At 42.0% G+C, this 20,667-nt stretch overlaps 1 protein-coding gene across 4 annotated transcripts; it reads left to right on the top strand.

Annotated features, from left to right (window-relative positions):
• Window positions 1–8,051: 8,051 nt before the first annotated feature.
• pitx1 (paired-like homeodomain 1) lies at window positions 8,052–20,658 on the top strand. 4 transcript variants are annotated; one of them, XM_083765997.1, is made up of 5 exons: window positions 8,054–8,276; window positions 9,740–9,794; window positions 14,884–15,045; window positions 16,419–16,624; window positions 20,010–20,658. In XM_083765997.1, exons 2-5 carry the CDS (start codon window positions 9,749–9,751, stop codon window positions 20,556–20,558), a joined length of 963 nt encoding a protein of 320 aa, XP_083622123.1. In that variant the 5' UTR covers window positions 8,054–8,276; window positions 9,740–9,748; the 3' UTR covers window positions 20,559–20,658. The 4 variants fall into 4 exon arrangements, with proteins under 4 accessions (XP_083622125.1, XP_083622123.1, XP_083622124.1 ...); XM_083765998.1 differs by lacking the exon at window positions 8,054–8,276 and adding an exon at window positions 9,347–9,421; XM_083765999.1 differs by lacking the exon at window positions 14,884–15,045 and having other exon boundaries at window positions 8,052–8,276.
• The last annotated feature ends 9 nt before the right edge of the window (window positions 20,659–20,667 follow it).

Genomic DNA, 20,667 nt, shown 5'->3' with positions numbered 1-20,667 from the left:
CAGATTCGTGTCCCACGAACAAAGAGGTATATTTGTTTGATTTCTTTGGCAATATAAACAAGTAAACATATGGTAGGCTATATGTGGTTGGAAACATGCAGGAATGAAGCAGACATGGATTCTACTTAGAATGACCTAATTATGTGTCCAAAATCAATTACAGTACTGCCAAACCGCAGGTTTCCCACATTGAGGGTACGGTGCACACCAGGCTCACTGAAAGGCTGGGACATGCTTGGACATTGAAGGTGGAGAGCTCCTGTACACTCATGAATAAACCATATATATACATATACATTCATGTTTAGGTAGACCAACTGGCCAAAGAATGCAACCGAAATCATATATTTTTTCATTTAATACCGCCCAATTCAAGCACCGGTTGGTTATCTATCCTTTCACCCACAGCTGTGATCTAGTTTGTTTTCGTCATCTTACCCTGTCCTCATATGCATTCTTGTGTCCTTCTCCAAGCATACAATGCAAAAACAAAACTAGAGTCTTTCGCGCCGCGTTTGATTTTTGAGACATGTATATACGGGTGCACGCACCTTCACCAAATGGCACAACAGACAAGTATAGTATGCACCCGTTGACCTGGCTGGTTCAAGCAGCCAGGTGGATGCTGCAAATAGTGGTCCTTGTTGACACCAAAATTGCAGTGTGCTGCAATTTGCAAACGACACGCCCCCTGCCTCCTCCCACATCGATGCACAGCTTGTCCCCAGAATATCAAAGACACGCAAGTGAGGAGAACCTCGCCAGTGTACCTGCATGCCATCATGGCCCAAGAGTCTACAAGCCTCAGTAAAGGTCCCTATAGAAGTCATGCTATACTGTACGTCTTGCATAGTACGGTAGGTCCAATCCAACCAATGTGGTTGGACATCTTTGACTCTCACTAGTGGGGCTTGAAATGAATGGGAAATATTGTATTATTATTAGAGCCACAAGCACAACATAAGTTACAAACGCCCATGCAGTCACCAAACTCAACAGGATTCATCCTCCAGGAAGTATGATGGTGCGCAAACAATTCAACCAGACAGATATCTGGATATCTGACTTCTGATTGAATGACTGACCGACTGTCCGACTAATATCACCATGCTTATACACCCACCCCTATAGCGTGTCTATACAAATAAGAAGAGGTATGAAAAGCATGTAGGAATTTATTTTATTTAAATAGAATATTCCCCTATTATGAACATGCCTGGCATACGGATGCTAGGATCCATGTGGTTACTGCTCCAAAGACATTATCACACCTTTTACCACAACTGTGACTTCCACACTAGTGACAGCAGCGAGGGGGGGGGGGGCATAGCTTTGTCCGAGAGGGGGAACGGGTAGGAGGGTATGGTGATCTTAGTGGGACGGCGCGGGGGCAAAGCTATCCCAAACACAGCCGAGTGCTGTAAGCCTCTTCCATAAATCTCAGAGCCCGTGGAACCACAGCCAAGCTCGCTCGATGCGGTGTGTGCCGCACGAGAGGCCAAATTCCAGATGTTGGAGTGCGCTGGTAAATAAAACAATCTATCATAAGTGTGCTGGAAACATTAGTCCGGGGGAAAGAAAGGAGTGGAAGGTCGAAAATAAAGACTTTGGTTTTTTTTGTGCATGTACGCGCGACAGATAATTTCAAAATAAAGTGACATGGAGACAATAAGCCATATGTAGAAGTCGTTTCCCGACCAATCATAGATCATGTCAGCGAGAGAAATCACAACTTTAATCCTGTTTGGGACTTTGCAGATATTATAACAATGTGTGCACTATAGCTAGAGGTGTTACTGAATGCAAAGCAGGCCCGTTGCTGAGGATTACATTTTATCATGTATAGATGCATGAGGGATTGGAGGGATAAACAGATGTGGGAACCTCATTGTGAGCTTGTGTAGCTTGGGTGGTATAGTATATAGATCTGCAGATTCAAACATGCTTCCCCCACAGTGCATTGAAATTATGTCCTAGTGGTTAACCACTTAAGCCCCATTTTCCCATTTCGAAAATAACCGATCTATAAGCTGACATGCGCATTGTATCGCAATGTCTTGTGAGCATATACCTGTAGATGTGCTATTTATTTGTGCAATTTTATTTTGTGTGCAGAATATCTTAAGAAATGAAGAAATTAAAACTGCAGTTAATAATGGAAAGGCATCATTTGTATGACTGCATTATAGAGACATTTTCACAAAATATTAGGCAACATTCTTTGGGCTCCAAAGGCTGTCGGGCAGCTACGGTCCTTTTGCTGTTCTGTCATTTCAAAGCACACACAGCCATCTTGGCTCTAATACATTAAGATATTCACCTATAATTACTTGCCCAAAATAGGGACACCATGGTTTAAATCCTATATATACTTCATTGACGAGGTCCTCCAGGGATCTGGACCCTTCCCTTTCCCCCTCTAGGCTAAATATCTTTGCTGAAAATAAATCTAAAAGCTCCTAATGCATCACAACTGTTATTTTTGTTTTACGTTTGCCTAATTATGTCAAATGTTCACCTTGACGTGGGATGCTATAGGGTTCGCGTGATCTCTGGTGTCCCACAACAAATCTCAAAGAAAATAATCAGTCTGCTTCTTGAATTTGCCTTTGGTGTGTTCTAAGATGGCGTGATCGCAAAGCTTTTCAGCAGGTAAAGAGGAAACAACTCGGTATAGACTTTTCATTTTAGCAGTGAGTGAGTTTTTTATTATTAAGAATGTGAGTTGCAATTATAAAAAGATAGATGTTTTAGTTCTGTTACAGAAAGGTTCCTCCTATATGACGGTATAACCCTGCTTGCAGCGTGCTTGTTACTTGTATGTGATGCATGTTTTCGAATATTTTCATCCACTTAATTAAGAACAGTCCATTTGTATCTCTAGCCCTCCATATTGAGAATTAGTTCAGTAATAACTGAGATTAAACTAAACTGTTGCAGAATTAACTTGAAAAGTTGCATTCAGGAGACAGAATGTGTGACATGCCTGGTGCGTTGTTGAGCTTGTGGATTGGCCATCTTCAGTGAGCGACACCACTGTACAACAAATTATAAATCAGGCTTAAGGGATTGCCGGGGCCGCTGGCCTTTCGGTGGTTCACCAATTACATGTGGAAATATCACTTTAACCAGCATCAATTTAATGCTCAGATCAAACACTGGAAGCTGAAGTCCTATTCTCATCACCGCTAAGCTGGGAAGGCCCGACAGAGTTTTGGAAAACGTGCAGTTGGGGGGGGGGGGGGGGGGTGCTTCCTCTTGAGATGATGATCTATGTTGCAGACCTGTTTATGCTGGTAATCTCTGTGCCCTGTGTAATCAAAACAGCACTAATTTCACTGCCGATTGGAAACTGTGACATCTGCGTTCTCAACGCTACTTCAAGGCAGGGGGGGGGCTAAAAGAGAGAAAAGAGCAACCATGAGAAGCATCCATTCCCCATAATAGCCCCAATGATGGGAGCTTGACGCCATTCCTCCTGCTCGTTTTGAAGTGGATCCGCAGTGGAAACCTTGCGGAGTAAATATCCCTGTCCAACTCTCCGTCTGTCTGTCTGGTAATTTGGATGTGTGTGTGTGTGTGTGTGTGTGTGTGTGTGTGTGTGTGTGTGTGTGTGTGTGTGTGTGTGTGTGTGTGTGTGTGTGTGTGTGTGTGTGTGTGTGTGTGTGTGTTTGTCTCGGCTGGCTGCAGGCCGGCTGGGTGTTTGGCCTGTTGACAGACGGACAGACTCTCTCTCCTGTTCCGAGTTAAGGGAATGCCTGTGATGTCACTGGGCTTTCCATTATGGTGGTGGTGCTGGAACAAAGCCGCAGCCCCCACCAACCCCCCCTGAATTATTCTACCAGAGGCTGGATGCGATGCGTGGGCTCGAACCCTTTTCACCGCTCCACCACTCAGTGCGGAAACAGGCTTTACAATATACTAATACCATGGGCTCCTTTTTATTATGATTGTCCTGGATTAGGTGATTATTGGGCTCTGCAGGTTAACGAGTTGATGAGCCATGGTGAATAGAAATATCTCTCAGGTGCGAGTGGCTCACTTGACCGCTTGAAAACAGTGTGTGTATGTCTGGTACAATGGTGCTGTGAGACGAGACCAGGTGCGCCTTGGCATTTTGTGACAACCACATGCACGGTATTATTACAATAAACACTTGTGTGCGCTCATCTCCCAATATACATAGGCAAGTTCTATACATATATTTATATATATATATATATATATATATTAATCACTTTCAACCTGGAATCCCTATTTTGGACGCGACACATATCTATATTGCATTGTGCCGTTTATATATGGCTATTGCTATATGAACACATGCCTTGAGAATCTGTCCAAAGTTTGAAAACCACATACTACCTGCACACTGTCCACAAAAGAAAATGCATGTGAACGTGCACACACAGCATGTAGCGCATGGAAATTACACAGTCACACACATGCACACACACAACCGTATACCCCCCCCCCACACACACACACACACACACACACACACATACATACACACACACACACACACACACACAACACCTGTTTTTCCACCTGTACCATATATGTATCACCCATTCTGTTACTGAGAATAACTATTATACGCTGCAGCGGTATAGTGACCATGTCTGCAGTCAGACAGGCCCTGCATGGCCACAGACAGGCAGACTGTGTGAGGGGAGGGAGGCCCAACCCCCCACACACCAAACGTGTTAAATCCCTCCACCTATTTACACAGGAGAGATGAGGCCACTGCCTCACCTTCAGGGTAGCACTTAACTCCTAGTCATTCCTAGTCACTTGTTGGGTAATCACAGCATTTACTTAGCGCCTAATTATAGTTTCTGTGTGTGTGTGTGTGTGTGTGTGTGTGTGTGTGTGTGTGTGTGTGTGTGTGTGTGTGTGTGTGTGTGTGTGTGTGTGTGTGTGTGTGTGTGTGTGTGTGTGTCTTGCAAGAGGACTCACCGTTTAGCAATGTGGGTCTGACAGGTAGGCAATTACGCAGACAGACACCACCTATTACAATTTGGTGGACACACTTGCATGCAAATTACACAGCTGGGTCAGTATCTGTCAGTATTGTCGACCAGCTGGCCTAATCAGAGCCACGCACAGTCAATCTGATCAGACTCGGCCTATATGTATATGATGGGCCTTGAGAATATATTTCCTATAATTTGTAATCTAGGGAAAGACAAACGGCATGGAATCTTTACGACATGTTCATTTTTCTCTCATTCATTTCATGGAAAATTGTCTTGTTGCATTAGTTTGAATATTTTTTGTTTTAATTAACAAGCCGGCCTTTTATACTTCATCTAAGTCACTCTGTGAAAATGTAATGACATGATAATGACATGCCTAAAATAGGGACTAGAACAACATGTGTTCTCTTTTCATTAAGTCGTTTTTTTAATTAGGCTATATAGGCTACAGCTTACATGAAGCCACCCGTGTCTATTACTATTACTATCAATATATTACTATTTTTACTATTGACATGTTTTGCTTTTAGTGTTGTGAAGCACTTTGTGACTATATGATGTCTGTGAAATGTGCTCTATAAATAAAATGTACTTACTTAGTTATTTTTGCCAATATTAATCATGCCTTCGTTTGGCATTTATCCTCATTTAAGAAAGTCAACGAAAGCTACTGGAAATGAGAGATTAGCTGCCATTGTTGAGTGCATGGGTAAGCACTTCAGCGTGGCGTGGTGATAATAAAACCCAAGTGTCTGCTATAGAGGTCGGCTCCACTTCAGCTCTGCCTGGACTTAGCTGTATGGATACAGGCCTTAGGTGACGTCATCGTCTATAAGTAAAGGGCAAATATTGGCACGTCCATTTTGCTACCATGAGTAACACCAATTTAATGCTCCCGAAAAAGGCTGACCTGAAAATAGGTGAAGGTGGGGTTTTTTTAGGGTTCCACCACCCATGGCAGACAGAGTTTGGTGCGTGTGCATGTCCAAAAGTGCAGCACCTCACATGGGGAATGGTTTTTTGGTAGACTATTATTCCGGAATCTTGGAGAGAGCCCTCGCGGCCATATATGAGCTGTTCTAATCCCACTAGAATCCCATTCACAGAGCCGTGCTGTGCTGTGCTGTTTTTAAAGGGAGAAAGCAAGAGAGAGGGAAAAAAGTGTAATAAAGGGACCGATTTCACACTTTCTATACTGCCGTCCTGTAGGCCTATACTGATTGCAGAGCGTAATTCTCTTCCAACGAGGACCTGGCCTGCATGAGTGCATAATACCGTCTTGAGTATAGGCCTATTAGTGCGGAGATGTGTGCATATATTCACAGTGCAAATAGCATTTAATTGCGGCGCGATGTGTTTTCGTTATTATAAAGAAAGACGAGGTCTATATGCAAGACAAATAATGACGCTTGCTGATAGGAAAACAGTTATTTTCTTGTCAATGCTTTATTCGTGAGTTAGGATATGTCTTTTGACCTATGTTGCTATAGCTTGGTCAGACTCACACTCGTGCCCACTCCACTAAGAACATTTATCTGCCTAATAGGTCAAAGCTCTAATTAGGCCAGTCGGTTATCAGTTATTTTATTTTAGGCTATTTCAAAACACATGATGTTTTGTTGATGCACAAGTTCACAACGGCCCGCCTTTATAGCGGCATATATAGGCTATATTAGCTTAGGCCTATACGGTCTTTTTCAAGCATATTATTATTACAATATTTATTACAATAATAATAATAATATATTTAAAAACAATACTTCAGGGGGAACTTCGGTGACTCAACATAAAACCTATTTTACGGCTATGGGGTTATCTGCCGTATAGTAACATCGAGATAAATAAATTATCCATCAACAATGTTTAATATAGGCAGAGCAAAGTCTCCTGCTTATAAACCTTGGATTTGCCGATCCAAGTTAATTGAGGTTATAAGCTAGGCCTACTCAATAAAGTACAACCAAACACATATTAACACGTCACATAAATAGGCCTATATATGCCAGCACTGCGAATCAATGGAAATCATTTGAGGGGCAAGGCTAAGGGGGTGACGGCACAACGAATTAAATGACGGGTGGTTTATAATATCACACAATCATTTGCAACAGGCTAAATCAATTTTTTGGGAATGGCCACAGGCTATAATATCTGTGCACGTGCATGTTCTCTTATTTTGAATGGTCACTTAATTAAGTTCGCAGTATGTGATTCTATATCGAATTGCCCTGAATGGAGGTTGAGGCTGCAGGAAAATGATCAGTTATATTGTGTCGAGGTAATGTCAACGCTTAAAGATATTACAAAACAATAGACCTTCAATATCAATTAAAATGTCAGGCTGTTTTGCACGTAGGCCTATATAGATATGATAACTATACATTAATTCTAAATTAGGCATAATCTTCGAAAACCATAGCCTATACATATGAAGTTGCATTGGAAGTATTTATGTTAACATCAAGTTCATTTTTGATCCATGAAGCTGCATGCCATGCATGGGCAATCTGGAAAATAAATACGTTGCAGCTGCGACTATGAAGTATAGCCTATAGACGAATTATTAATGCAAATGAATAGAAACAAAAGGGCCATTTGAAATAGATCTCCACTTTTCACATTAAAACAGTTTTGTATACTATATATATATATATATATATATATATATATATATATATATATATATATATATACACACACACACACACACACACACACACACGCGCAGTGCCGCGCGCGCACACACACGCAGCATAAATTATATAGGTATAGGCGGCAATTATATATAGTCTGCATGCTTTTGTGCCGAGGAGGAATTGTACACTATAGGATCAACATGAAGGCTGCATATTCATAATCTATTCAATAAACGAGCCCTTTTCAACTATACAATGCATGCAGAACGACATATTAAGGTCTCATAATAAATATTCTCGCCGTACATCCACATCCATCCACGGCTCCCAAAAACTAACTATACATCACACGTGGCCACGGACGACGAGAGGAGGAGGAGGAGGGGTGGATGGGGGCGTGACGTCACCGCGAGACGAGCAGAGCAGCGGTGTGGTGAAGAAGAAAACCAAGGCAGCGCAGCACCGAGGCGACCAAAGCGCTCATTATCTGAGGACACGACATCTACAGCCCCACTAAAGTGGATTTATTGAACACCTGCATATGGAGACATTCTGAGGGTTTTTACTCCTTTTTGTGTGCGTGTGAGTGTGTGAGAGTGTGTGCGCGTGTGGTGTGTGTCGTGTGTGTGTGTCCGCTGCCACTGCTGGGAACTAACTGGTGAGTAGGCTACTCGGCCAATACTGTTTAAATGCTTGAGGATTTTGACTAAGCAAAATGTGCCTTTCAGTGAATGCTTATAGAATCATAATCCGATCCGTCCATGTTTGGGATCTCGTATTGAATATAGACATCCGCATTTATAGCGTTTTTGATAATAAAAGGATCGAAATGTTTTGAGTTATAGTCACAATGTGTGTCTGTGTGCCAGCATAATGGCACTGGCTATATGGATGCTTTAACGGTTAAAGCATCCATATAGCCAGTGCCATTATAGTTTAACCCATGGTTCTCAAAAGTGTGGTCCGCGGACCGCGGGTCATTGAGGGTGTTCCAGGTGGCCCCGCCATGCATTCAGCATATAGGATTCCAAATCAGTTTTACTTGCATGTCTTTAAACCTATCAGCTATTTGACAACGCAATAAACACGCTGTGAGCTTGTAGATCTGGTATTTTCAAAAGGTATTGAAATTCTTTGGAATTAAACGTTGAATATTTTTTTGGAAACATTTTAACAACACGAATCTTGTATGCCTGTATGGTATGGGGGTCCCTGGCAATATATTGTCTGACGGGGGTCCGTGGCCAAGTTACATATTTGTGCTTTTAACCGACCCACAGTTCCACTAAAGAAATATACCAATATACTGAGTCCACCGTCCGGCGATTGCAAGAACGAACCATTTAATTTAGATTATTTATAGTCTATATCACTGTCAATGTTAAATGACAACAATCTCTGAATGACATGGACCATATGAAATGACAAATAATTGCTTACGCTGACTGACATGGCAAATTAACCCGATGAGAGTCTGTGTCAACCAACCAACCAGTGTGTGTGTGTGTGTGTGTGTGTGTGTGTGTGTGTGTGTGTGTGTGTGTGTGTGTGTGTGTGTGTGTGTGTGTGTGTGTGTGTGCATGTGTGTGTGTGTGTGTGTGTGTGTGTGTGTGTGTGTGTGCGTGTGTGTGTGTGTGTGTGTGCGCGTGCGTGCGCGCGTGCGTGTCGAGAGAAGCAAAAGAAAATTATGTCAAGATTTACGGTCGACGTAGAATGAGCAAAGGGATTCCTGGAGATAAGAGGGGTTATGTGTGTATACATCATGGCAAAGATAAACTTTTAGCAACGTCAAGATAGCGATCTGTGAGTATAGGCTATAACACGCACATTGTCGCACAATACAGCCTGGTTGAGGCATTATTTAAACCACTGGGAAGTTGGAACGTCTGAGAGGGAATAATTCTCTAAAGGTTTAAAAAGGTTTACTTTACATGGCTTATCGTTGAGCTTAACAATACGATGTATAAATGCATGACCTAGAATTTATCCACCATTTGGCTGAATGTGAGCAATTCATTATCTAATAATAGGCCCAAAACGCAACAGATTCGAAAAGATTTGACAGTGAGATATGTGAATTTTGATGTTAATTATACGTTTCTCTTGTTTTCTGTCCTGCAGGCAACTGGAATGGAACTGAATCTGTCAAAGAATGTAATCTCTTGCGGGGACCCAGGTATGAATGCATGTTGCACACGTTGTGCAGAATATATGCTGTACAATTCATGTCCTATATTTTATGTTTTGTCATTTTAGGGAGATTTGCCTTTTGAATGCACTGCAAAGCGTAAAGGTCTATATAGGGTTGTTGTATATACGAGTAGCCTATAAGTGCAACACGCTGTAACTCACACATGCGGAAACACAATGATATGATGCAAACGTGAACAAGATTAAATATTTGAATACAATTTTCGTACGCATTGCCAAAACGCGCCGGCAAACATTTTGAAACAATAGCGTGTTAATCCTGGGGTCATGTTCCTGATATGACTTCTTTGAAGCCCACGCAATTTTCGTCTAGCCGCAGCCTGCACTATAGATATAGACCGTATCAGTGCTGCAAGAAACATTTAAAATAGTCATATTTAAATGCAGGGATTTAATAATTCCATCATTGTCGCAGATTGTCTGAGTAAATCGTCTGTCGTCTTCCTTCTTAGTTCTTACTAAAATAATTACATTAATTTACAACATATTTACTACATGTTAGCCTAAAATGATGGGAAAGCATTAACTTGACTATAGGCTATACACCTTCCAACTCACCCCCACAGCAAAAATATATATTAGGCCTACATTTTTTATGAATAATAAAATATAGTTAATTTTATGTAAGGCCTAGCCATCAGGTGGCATTAGAATTATATATTTGTATTTATTTTTAGACATATACTTTAAAGGCTAATCCTATAGTACAAAGGTAAACAGACGGTAGACAAGTCACAAAGCTGCTGTCTCACTTAAAGCTGATGGACAGAATCGGGGAAGGATTGACTGCATCCTATAGCTAGCCTATATATACACATTGAGATGAGACAGATCCTCGTGTATTTATGTAAAATGTTTAAATGTTCTGACGTTTGTTTTGTTGGGTAAAACACGAGGGTATATAGCATAGGCATCTATCTATAGGCCTGTCTGTGAGAGGTACAAGTAATTCATCTGAAATTCAGGTAGATGTAATGGCGGGGCTTCTTCCATAATTACCACGTGGATATCGGACCGGCGGGGTCAAGCAAACCCGGACCGGTATAGCCTACCAAGGGGGGACGATCGCCAGGGTGATATATAGTCTAGAATAGTCACCACCACCGTCCATGTCCTCTATGCTCACATTACCTGCCGTGTCCAGTTGCATCCGTGTGCCCACGTCCCTCCTTTCAAATGGAGCAGCAAACCAGCTTTATATTTGTCTGTAGCCTATACGTTACACCCATATAGCTTCCCCATGTGGTTTGTTGACTTTCCATACAAAGATAGCGTGTGTAAAACAAAAACACTACAAACTAATCAAATTCCCGTTTTGTTTGGTTTATGATTAACGACAGTCGTCGGGTTTATTTTCGCTTCTCGCGGGGGAAATGTGAGTGTTAGACTACCATACCACTTTGTTAGACTAGTGTTAGTGTTGCTACTGGCCTCGTTGACCTATCCTGCCGGATGAAAAGGCTTTTCATGTCATCCTTCACACGCGAGGCGAGTATACACTCCCAGTCTGCGCAGCTTCTGATGGGCATATTTAGACAACAATCCCTCGTATTAGCATAATTATTACCCCTGAAAATCGATTGGACTGTAAATTCATAAACTCACCATCATAACACCGCCGCTCCGGCATGTTATAAGTCCGGTTGGCCAACTGCCCCATGCACTGGCCACTGCTGCACAATCACCACAGTGAGAAGAAAAAAATAAAATAATAAAACACATGTTGACACAATTTAGAAACCGCAGCCACACGGGATGAACACATCTCTCTCTGAGGTAATTTATTACAAAACGGTATAGAGGTTTGCGCGGTGGTCATCTGTTATTATTACATAACTCGTCGACGTCACTCGCTCTTGGTCATTTTTAATCACGCACTTATGTGTAATTAATCAGCGATGCTATGATTGTTTCTTTCATTTTAGGAAAGGGGCTCTGAAAGTCGACGCATGCTCTCTTAATTATAACAATATATAACCATGTCGACCACAAAACTAAAATTTAAGAGCATGGCAAATAATTTGATATTATATAGGCTATATTGTGAAAATAGCTGAATCAAAGAAATACTTTTAACGGGACAGATTGGGATTGCATCATCAAAAGCACCCATCACACTATAGCAGTCTACCTATAATGCTCAAGGCTTTGTAAGACAAGAAGTCACTGCGGTTATAAGAAGGCTTGAAAAAGTATACACGGGAAAAGGCAAGTGACTCTTGAGAGGCTGCACAATTGGCTTTTGAAAGGCCCTTCAGGGAGTTTTCCAGTCGGACGGGGTCTCATGTCAAAAGTCACTGTCATACAATGGCCTAAAATGCTTCATACTGGCGCCTGGCGTGATCTTTGGGCCAGACGGCGCACTGAGCAGGCCTTAAGCCGACATACATTACCTGATACATGCAGGTTATCCTAAGCAGGTCGACGTGCGTAATTTGCGCATAACCATAAGATGGAAAAACATAGCGCTTTCAACTAATTAACCACTTACAACCGGGGTGTCCCAATTTTGACCATGCCAATAAAGCGAAGATAATCAAATACATGCGTTCATACATTTCTCACCCAAAATAGTACAAATAGTATAGATCTGTTGCTTCCACGACATGCACCATTTTATGAAACTATGGCGGTAAAAATCTGTCTCAAATAGTTTATAAATTATATTCCACTTCTCCGTGAGTGTGTAAACTAAACTGTTCGCCCACCTAAGCCCAGAAATGAATCAGCACTATACAGTGTCTATAGGCCCATATATGCAGACGTCAAAATAATTGCCAATATATGCCATTTCGCCTCGGTAGTTTTTGGCCAGCAGGCGCCGCTTTGTTGGAATTACAGATGATTGTGTATGGCAGCAGACTAAGTTTGGACATCAAACAAATCAGTTCCATGGGTTGTGCTCCTGCAGAAAATGGCAAAGGTTGGTAGGCTAGTTGGTGAGAGCTGGTATATATGTTCTTGCGTGTTTTTGGTATGCAATACTATACTTAAGCACTTGTCTTGAACCCCAAGTACAATATCCCTATTCTGGGGGCAATATGAGCCAAAAATAGCAGATCTACAATCTCACAACGTGTTGGGTTGCGAATGCACATTGAGCTTGTAGATCGGCTATTTTTGGCGAAGAGATTTAGTGTAGACGGAGTGGTCCAACTATACAGTTGCACGACAGGGTTTAAGTGCATGGTACTTTTGCACAAAATCGCACCTGGCCAACATATCAATCTAACTCCTATATATTCTATTTGATCAAGTAACACCATATTGCAATATCAGGGATTTAATATTGACAATAAACTCCCTTTAAAAAGCTTTTTTGGCCTCCGAAGAAAGTTGATGTCCACAGGGACGCTGAAATGCCCCCAGCCATTAAGTGATTACTTTTCAGATTACATTATTCAGTAATTAGCGAGACACTGGCCAGACGCGCCATCAGACAGTGTTTGTGGAATTTTATATAAGAAAGTTTTCAGCTTGAGGGCAGTGCACGATGTGGAACATGTGGTTCCAATATGCACGCGGGGGCTGGAGTGCAGTTCTTGAAGTTTCAATGAATACAGTTAAGCCCGTATTCATTGTTAATTGTATTGATATTCATGTCAGTGTGTTGATTGAAGCAGCAGAGCAGTGCATGCGGGCATCGATGTGATGCATTGGCATTGTGCATGCAGGCCTTTCTGTCACTTTCTGCACATTCTCAGAAGTGCAGCTGTCAGATGCATAATCTAGTATTGCTTTTGCAAATTTGATATAAGATCCTCCTTCTGTAGTTATTTTGTATTGATTATGTTGGTCCAATATACGATAGGAAATAAAATGTTGAAATAACAGATTTCCTTTTTGGCGTTATCTAGAGAAGACAAGACATGGCAAGCACTGTATAGCACGAGAAGGCGTGGGCGAATGGGAGAGGAGGGCGGGAGGGGGGGGGGGGTGGATCCTCATGCCTTAACTTTTATTATGCGTGATTGTTTACATGTCGTAGAAAAGAAAAGCCAACTAAAATCTCACTGCCCATAAAACGATAGAACGACACTTCATATACTATAAATAAAGCTCGATAAGAGAGACATCTTCCACTTTTCGTGCAGTGCAGTACAGCTTTGAAAGGAGGGTTATGCAGTACAGCTAGCTAGGGCAGACCTACATGGCAAATGTTTATTCAGCTCCGCACATATTCCATGCAGATATACATTGTCTGCGAGTGTGTATATAAGCGCACCCAGCCCAGCTGCCCCGTTCCATTGCAGCTTTTGCATGCAGGGGGACGTATTTCAAACATGCCTGCATTGAATATAAAAGATCCATTTTTACTCCGCAAAGTTTCCAGTGCAGCAGTGCAAAAAAAGAAGGAAAAAAAGGAAAAAAGCGCGTCACCATCACCCTGTGCGCTCCCGTGAGATAAAACTCCCCTTAAAAAGCACTATCCGCAGTCCAGTGCTGTGCTGAGCACCCTGCGCGCGCGCGTGTGTGTGTGTGTGTGTGTGTGTGTGTGTGTGTGTGTGTGTGTGTGTGCGTGTGCGCGCGCACCAGCGTGTGTGTGTGTGTGTGTGTGTGTGTGTGTGTGTGTGTGTGTGTGTGTGTGTGTGTGTGTGTGTGTGTGTGTGTGTGTGTGTGTGTGCGTGGGTGCGTGTGTGCGTGGGTGGGACTGACTGATTTCTGGGAGGTTAAACACAGAAGATGGGTGGGTCTCATCTCTCTGGCTCCGAGAGCGAGAACTTCCACTCGATCACGACAGACATTCTCACCAGCGGAAAGAACAGTAACAACGGCGGCAGCGCGCGGGTCGTCAATTCCTTGGAAAAAAAGAAAGAAAAATAGGGTGCCGTGTATTTTGTTGTGTCACAGAACAAAAAAATAAGAATAATCTCGTGGATTTTTTTTCTTCTTTTTTGCACAGTTGTTCTTTTTTTAAATTCCCCTTGCGATGGCTTCTATTTGGCAACGGGTGGATACCTTAATGGTATAGCTGTTGTGAGGAAAAAGACCCCGCACACACAAGTAGGATTCACATCGTTTCCTTTCCATTACGCATCATTCTTTTCCTAAAGGTGGGATGAATTTGGACAGAATCGCGGAGGCCGTGAGACCGCCGCCGCAGCGCGACGTCGTGGCCCCCACGTTTCATTTGCCGAGATCCACCACAACCGCCAACAACAGTCGAGAAACGTTAGAGAACTCAAGCAGCGAGTCGTCAGACACAGAATTAGCAGGTACATTATACTATAGGCTATATACTCACTGGTGCAAATGGCATTGCAATAACTCTGCAGTAACTCTGAACTCCTTACCTTAGGTCGCTAACAAGTTGTTTCATGTTGACATAAGCACGCCTCTAATACCGTGAGCTCTATACAGGGAAATGGGTGCAAGAAATCAAACTATACGTGGGTTTATGCAGAATGCAACAAAGTCTGTCCATATTCTGTCCACTCTTCCAGCATAACGCTCGCTTCTAGGGGAAATAATATGGTTAGCAGCTTATTGTTGGTTGATTTATTTCCATTCCACGCGGTATTACGCTGCTGAGCGAAACTCTTGGCAGGAGGACACAGCAATTTAAATCACTAGTGTTTAACTCTGTAGTAGCCAGTGTAGAAATGTGGGTCCATTTTACACAGAGTATTTTACTGTCAACAAAAACAGCCTGCTGCGGCGCTGCCAATTAAATTAATGTGATTAGCTTCTAAATAATATAGGCTATACATCCACTGCGTTACGTTTAACTAAAAGCCCAAAAGCCTCGTCAATAGAACGAACCACAAGCAGAAACTTGATGCGTTCGAGGTTTGATTTTATGTTCTAGACAGATGGGCTACAAGTTGGTGATATATTTTCAGGCAAACAAAGACGCATTGTTCATCGTTGAAAGTATGCATGAGGCCTGTTGTCTACATGAGCAAGACATTTGCTGTTGTGCAATAGATTTAAAATGTTGTTTATAAATTAAATTAAGTTATTCTGAGGCCTTTTCTTTTAATTTATATTTGGGGGCGAGATTTGAACAGACCTGTGCATCATGCATGTGTATAACCTTCAACGTGCAGGCCAGCTTCAGTTTAGCCTGTATACTTAACTGCACTATGAGGGAACATAATGAATGTAAGATGGAAGTATAAGATAACAGTGGACAAACTCGATAAAAAAAGAAAAATATTTATATATTGTTTGTGTGTGCGTGTTCGTGTGCGTGTGTGTGTGTGTGTGTGTGTGTGTGTGTGTGTGTGTGTGTGTGTGTGTGTGTGTGTGTGTGTGTGTGTGTGTGTGTGTGTGTGTGTGTGTGTGTGTGTGTCAATGTTTTACGCAATGGCGTGTGTGTGTCAATGTTTTACGCAATGGCAATGTTTGGTTATAGTATAGCAGTCCTTTTGGTAGCATATATATTCTATGCATTATATTATTATTATTATTATTTGGTATTTTGACTTAATTGCTCGCACGCGTGAGTTTGCTTGTTTGCTTGTTGTGGCAGCGGGGTGATGGCACTGCAGGCAAGTGGAGAATATAACACGTTCGAGGCCTTATAAGTCATCCGAAAGTGACACAGGAATATACAACAAATAGTTCCTGTTTTATGGTTCCACAGAAAAGGAGCGGAGTGTCGAACATCGAAGCGATGACGGGAACGCGGACGACCCCAAAAACAAGAAGAAGCAGCGGCGGCAGAGGACTCACTTCACCAGCCAGCAGCTGCAGGAGCTGGAGGCCACGTTCCAGAGGAACCGATACCCGGACATGAGCACCAGGGAGGAGATAGCAGTCTGGACCAACCTCACCGAGGCCAGAGTCCGGGTAAGAAAGCCCAGGCCTTATGCCCTACTACTAATATAAATTATATAGTAGGCTATATATATGCCTGCAGTGGTTTTAAAACCTGTTCATGTCAGGACCCCAAAATGAATATGGCTTGGCCCAAAATGCCAAACATTTGTGCTACTTATTAATTCAATTCAATTCAATTGAGCTTTAATTGGCATGAGAAAACATACGTTTACATTGCCAAAGCAAGTGTCAAAATATAGTAAATTCAATAAAGTAATTCCTTTACCAAAAGAATGGTGCGTGCGGGGCTGCGGGCCCTATACCTCCTTCCATAATTGCCTGCACTGCGTGTAAATATATGCTCTGAACAGTGAACATATAGTAAAAACTGTTGACAATGGGGAAAGTATATACAGTTGGAGGGGAACAGCATTTGGAAATGTATTATTATTACAATATATATTTTATATTATTACAATAGATATATATTTTGTTAAAATGTTTCAAAACAATATATATATTTTTAAATAGCAATGTGATGCATTGTGAGCTTGTCGATCTGCTATTTTCAAAAAGCTGATGTTTAAAGAGGTTAATCACATTTTGATGCATATAATTTTGTCGGGGACTAAGTGGAACACTTTAATCCTTCAATGACCCCTGGTGGTCCCCGGACCCCACTTTGAGAACCAAGGTTAAAGTGCAACAGTGTAGCTTGCCAAAAAGAACAGATCTGCGTGTCAACGTTCGCATTGATCATGCTTGCATGCACGCATTGTTTGCATGCAGATCTGTTCTTTAAAATAAGCTTTAGTTATAGTTATAGTGTGAATGTATTTAAAAGAAAGAATGCATTAATTTGAATGCGTGAATGCATTTTTGGAAATTTTGGAATAACATTATCTGACATGCAGACAGTTAAAGTGTTTTTCCGTATCTGGATTGGGTTCAGGGTTACAGATTATTTCAACATAATAATTACACAGTATTGACTATTGCGCCCCCCCCAAGCGCCATTAGTCGCTGGTTAATCCTTATACCAGGAGACACCCCTAGGTCAATAACAAACGTAATGACAATAATAAACATACAGATTGAAACAATGTTTATATATAGGCCTAACATTGCTAATTTATTTAGCCTATTAAAATAGATGTTTCCATAGACACAGACAGATATTCTGTCTGTCATAAAAGACAATGCACACATAATATATTGGGCATGAATTTACACAGTTGAATCAAAAGTCGTGAACACAACTATGAGAGCCTATAGAACTAAAGCTATATGTTAGTCAATAAATGGGGTCAATAAATGAATTTAAAAAATGCTATGGAAATAATTGATAATAATATAACACACACACACACACACACACACACACACACACACACACACACACACACACACACACACACACACACACACACACACACACACACACACACACACACACACACACACACACACACACACACACACACACACACACATTTTGGTTGACTTATTTATAGCCTATCGCGCACAGGGAAACATTGTATATCAACATGTGCACACATGATGGGCCTTAATTGCCCTACGTCAACATTTTATTTTCTATAGAGCTAATGGAGAATTTTCCTTGTGATGACATAACACTTAATTGGTCTGTGCTTTGCGATAGACAATTTAATCGTGAGAAATGTACACTCAATTGAAGGTAGCCTAAACAATTGTATTTTTTATTTAAATTTATTTTCACAGCCCCGTGCTACTGACAACGTGATCTTTTAGTTTCAACAGCTGGCGCTTAAATTCCAACGTGAATAATGCAAATCACATGACACGCACGCACACACACACACACACACACACACACACACACACACACACACACACACACACACACACACACACACACACACACACACACACACACACACACACACACACACACACACACACACACACACACACACACACACACACACACACACACACAAATACTTTTATTGATAGTAGTAGTACAAAGGATACACTGCAGTTCAATACAGACATAGCACCCTATTAATATTTCAAATTCATTATGAGATGATGACAGAACATGCAGTTTGAACAGTTTAAATTGATGCAGGAAGAGAACTCTGTATACACACTAAAGCTGGAAGCATTGCTATTTCGAGGTGTAACGTTGCAGCGGGCTATTACTCCATATGAATTATAGTATTATAGTCTAAACTGTTTTGAAAGTGGTTAATAAGTCGTTCATTAACTTATACCCTTTCTGTTTTGAACGTGTGTTTTAAAACCTTGCTTATTAGCTTATATAGCCTATATACTCTCGTGTGTTGTGGTCTAAACTATTGCAGATCTACAAGCTCACATGAAGCTTGCATGTTGCATATATTTCCGGCGCGCTCATGTTTTAAAGAAGCTAAAAGCACATTATGCTGACGAGGCTCTTTCTGAAATATATACGCTGCAGTCCATCGCCCTCTATAGAGCTCTTTGGCTTATGTCACATCGCTCACATCTTTGTGGACAATTTGTCAATACCACCATGTTCCCTGCAACTTGCAAGACTATAAATAGCCTCGCGGGGCCAACTAAAATTATGCTATATACTTGTAAACTGTTTCTACTGAGAATTTAAAAAATGAATTGTAAAGTGGTCTGCGAAGTGGGGGCTAATGGATATTTTGTACATTTCCATAAGGAATGGCGGACATATAGTTGGCTTGGCTTTTGCGTTTTAGGTTTAGGATATCAGCTCAGCATATGGATTACCCTGTGTGCGTTGCACGTCATTTTAAACGTGTCTTTCATGGTAATATGCTCTAAACATCAACAGGCCTGCTATCCCACGACATTATTCGGAAGTGGGTTAATAGCCTACAGTGGTGATTCTTTTTTTTTTACTTAAGTAAAAGTAGCAATACTCCAATATAGAAATAAACTATATAGGCCTATACTCAAAATGTCCCATGCATGCATTTCAAGTTCTCAAAATGAATGAAAATCTTTAGAAAATATAGCAGATATACAAGCTCAAAACACTGCGCAAATGAGTCGTGAGCTTGTAGATATATGCTATTTTCAAATAGCCGAAATATATAATACATGCAGGGCTGAATGTTATTCTGTTGTTTTTTAAATAATAATCCAAATCTACAAAGTTACAAGTAACTATAAGAGTTTAAAAATAATATTAGAGTAAAAAGTATAGGCTACAATATTTGCGGCAGGCTCTGATATGTAAATATTGGAAATACTCAAAGTAAAAATACAGGTCTAAAAACTGTACGTAAGTATTTAGCCTGCTTAGTTAGGCCTATCGACCCCATGATGCACTGCTGATTAATTACATCTCACTTCCACATTCCACTTCCACAACATTGACGTTCCTTTTCCCCATTGCATGCGCCTCTGTCTCCAGGTGTGGTTCAAGAACCGCAGGGCCAAGTGGAGGAAGCGGGAGCGCAACCAGCAGATGGACCTGTGCAAGAACAGCTACCTGCCGCAGTTCAGCGGCCTCATGCAGCCCTACGACGACATGTACCCGGCCTACACCTACAACAACTGGACCAACAAGGGCCTGGCGCCGGCGCCGCTGTCTACCAAGAACTTCACCTTCTTCAACTCCATGAGCCCGCTCACCACGCAGTCCATGTTCTCGGCGCCCAACTCCATCTCCTCGATGACCATGGCCTCCAGCATGGGCCACTCGGCCGTGCCGGGCATGCCGACCGCGGGCCTCAACAACATCAGCAACCTGAACGGCATCGGCACGTCCACCATCAACTCGGCCATGTCCTCCTCCGCCTGTCCGTACGGGCCGCCGGGCTCCCCGTACAGCGTATACAGGGACACGTGTAACAGCAGCCTGGCGACCCTGAGACTCAAGTCCAAGCAGCACCCGACCTTCGGATACAGCGGCTTGCAAAGCCCCGGCTCTAGCCTGAACGCCTGCCAGTACAACAGCTGACGGGTCGGCGGCCATCACGAAACGCGCTGATATATTAATAATAACCGATAATCAAACTGGGAAGGTGTGCGCGAGCTGCCATCCATCCATCCACCCATCCACGGGGACA

This window comes from Protomyctophum parallelum (genome assembly GCF_964188405.1).
Source record: "Protomyctophum parallelum genome assembly, chromosome: 1".
Classification (NCBI taxonomy): domain Eukaryota; kingdom Metazoa; phylum Chordata; class Actinopteri; order Myctophiformes; family Myctophidae; genus Protomyctophum; species Protomyctophum parallelum.
Note: the sequence above shows the minus strand (reverse complement) of the source record. Positions and strands in the feature narration are given on the sequence as shown.

Coding starts and splice junctions, on each gene's coding strand:
- pitx1 (XM_083765997.1), top strand. CDS start 9,749: ATGGAACTGAATCTGTCAAAGAATGTAATCTCTTGCGGGGACCCAG. Junction 9,795..14,883: donor AATCTCTTGCGGGGACCCAG/GTATGAATGCAT, acceptor CTTTTCCTAAAG/GTGGGATGAATTTGGACAGA. Junction 16,625..20,009: donor TCACCGAGGCCAGAGTCCGG/GTAAGAAAGCCC, acceptor CTCTGTCTCCAG/GTGTGGTTCAAGAACCGCAG.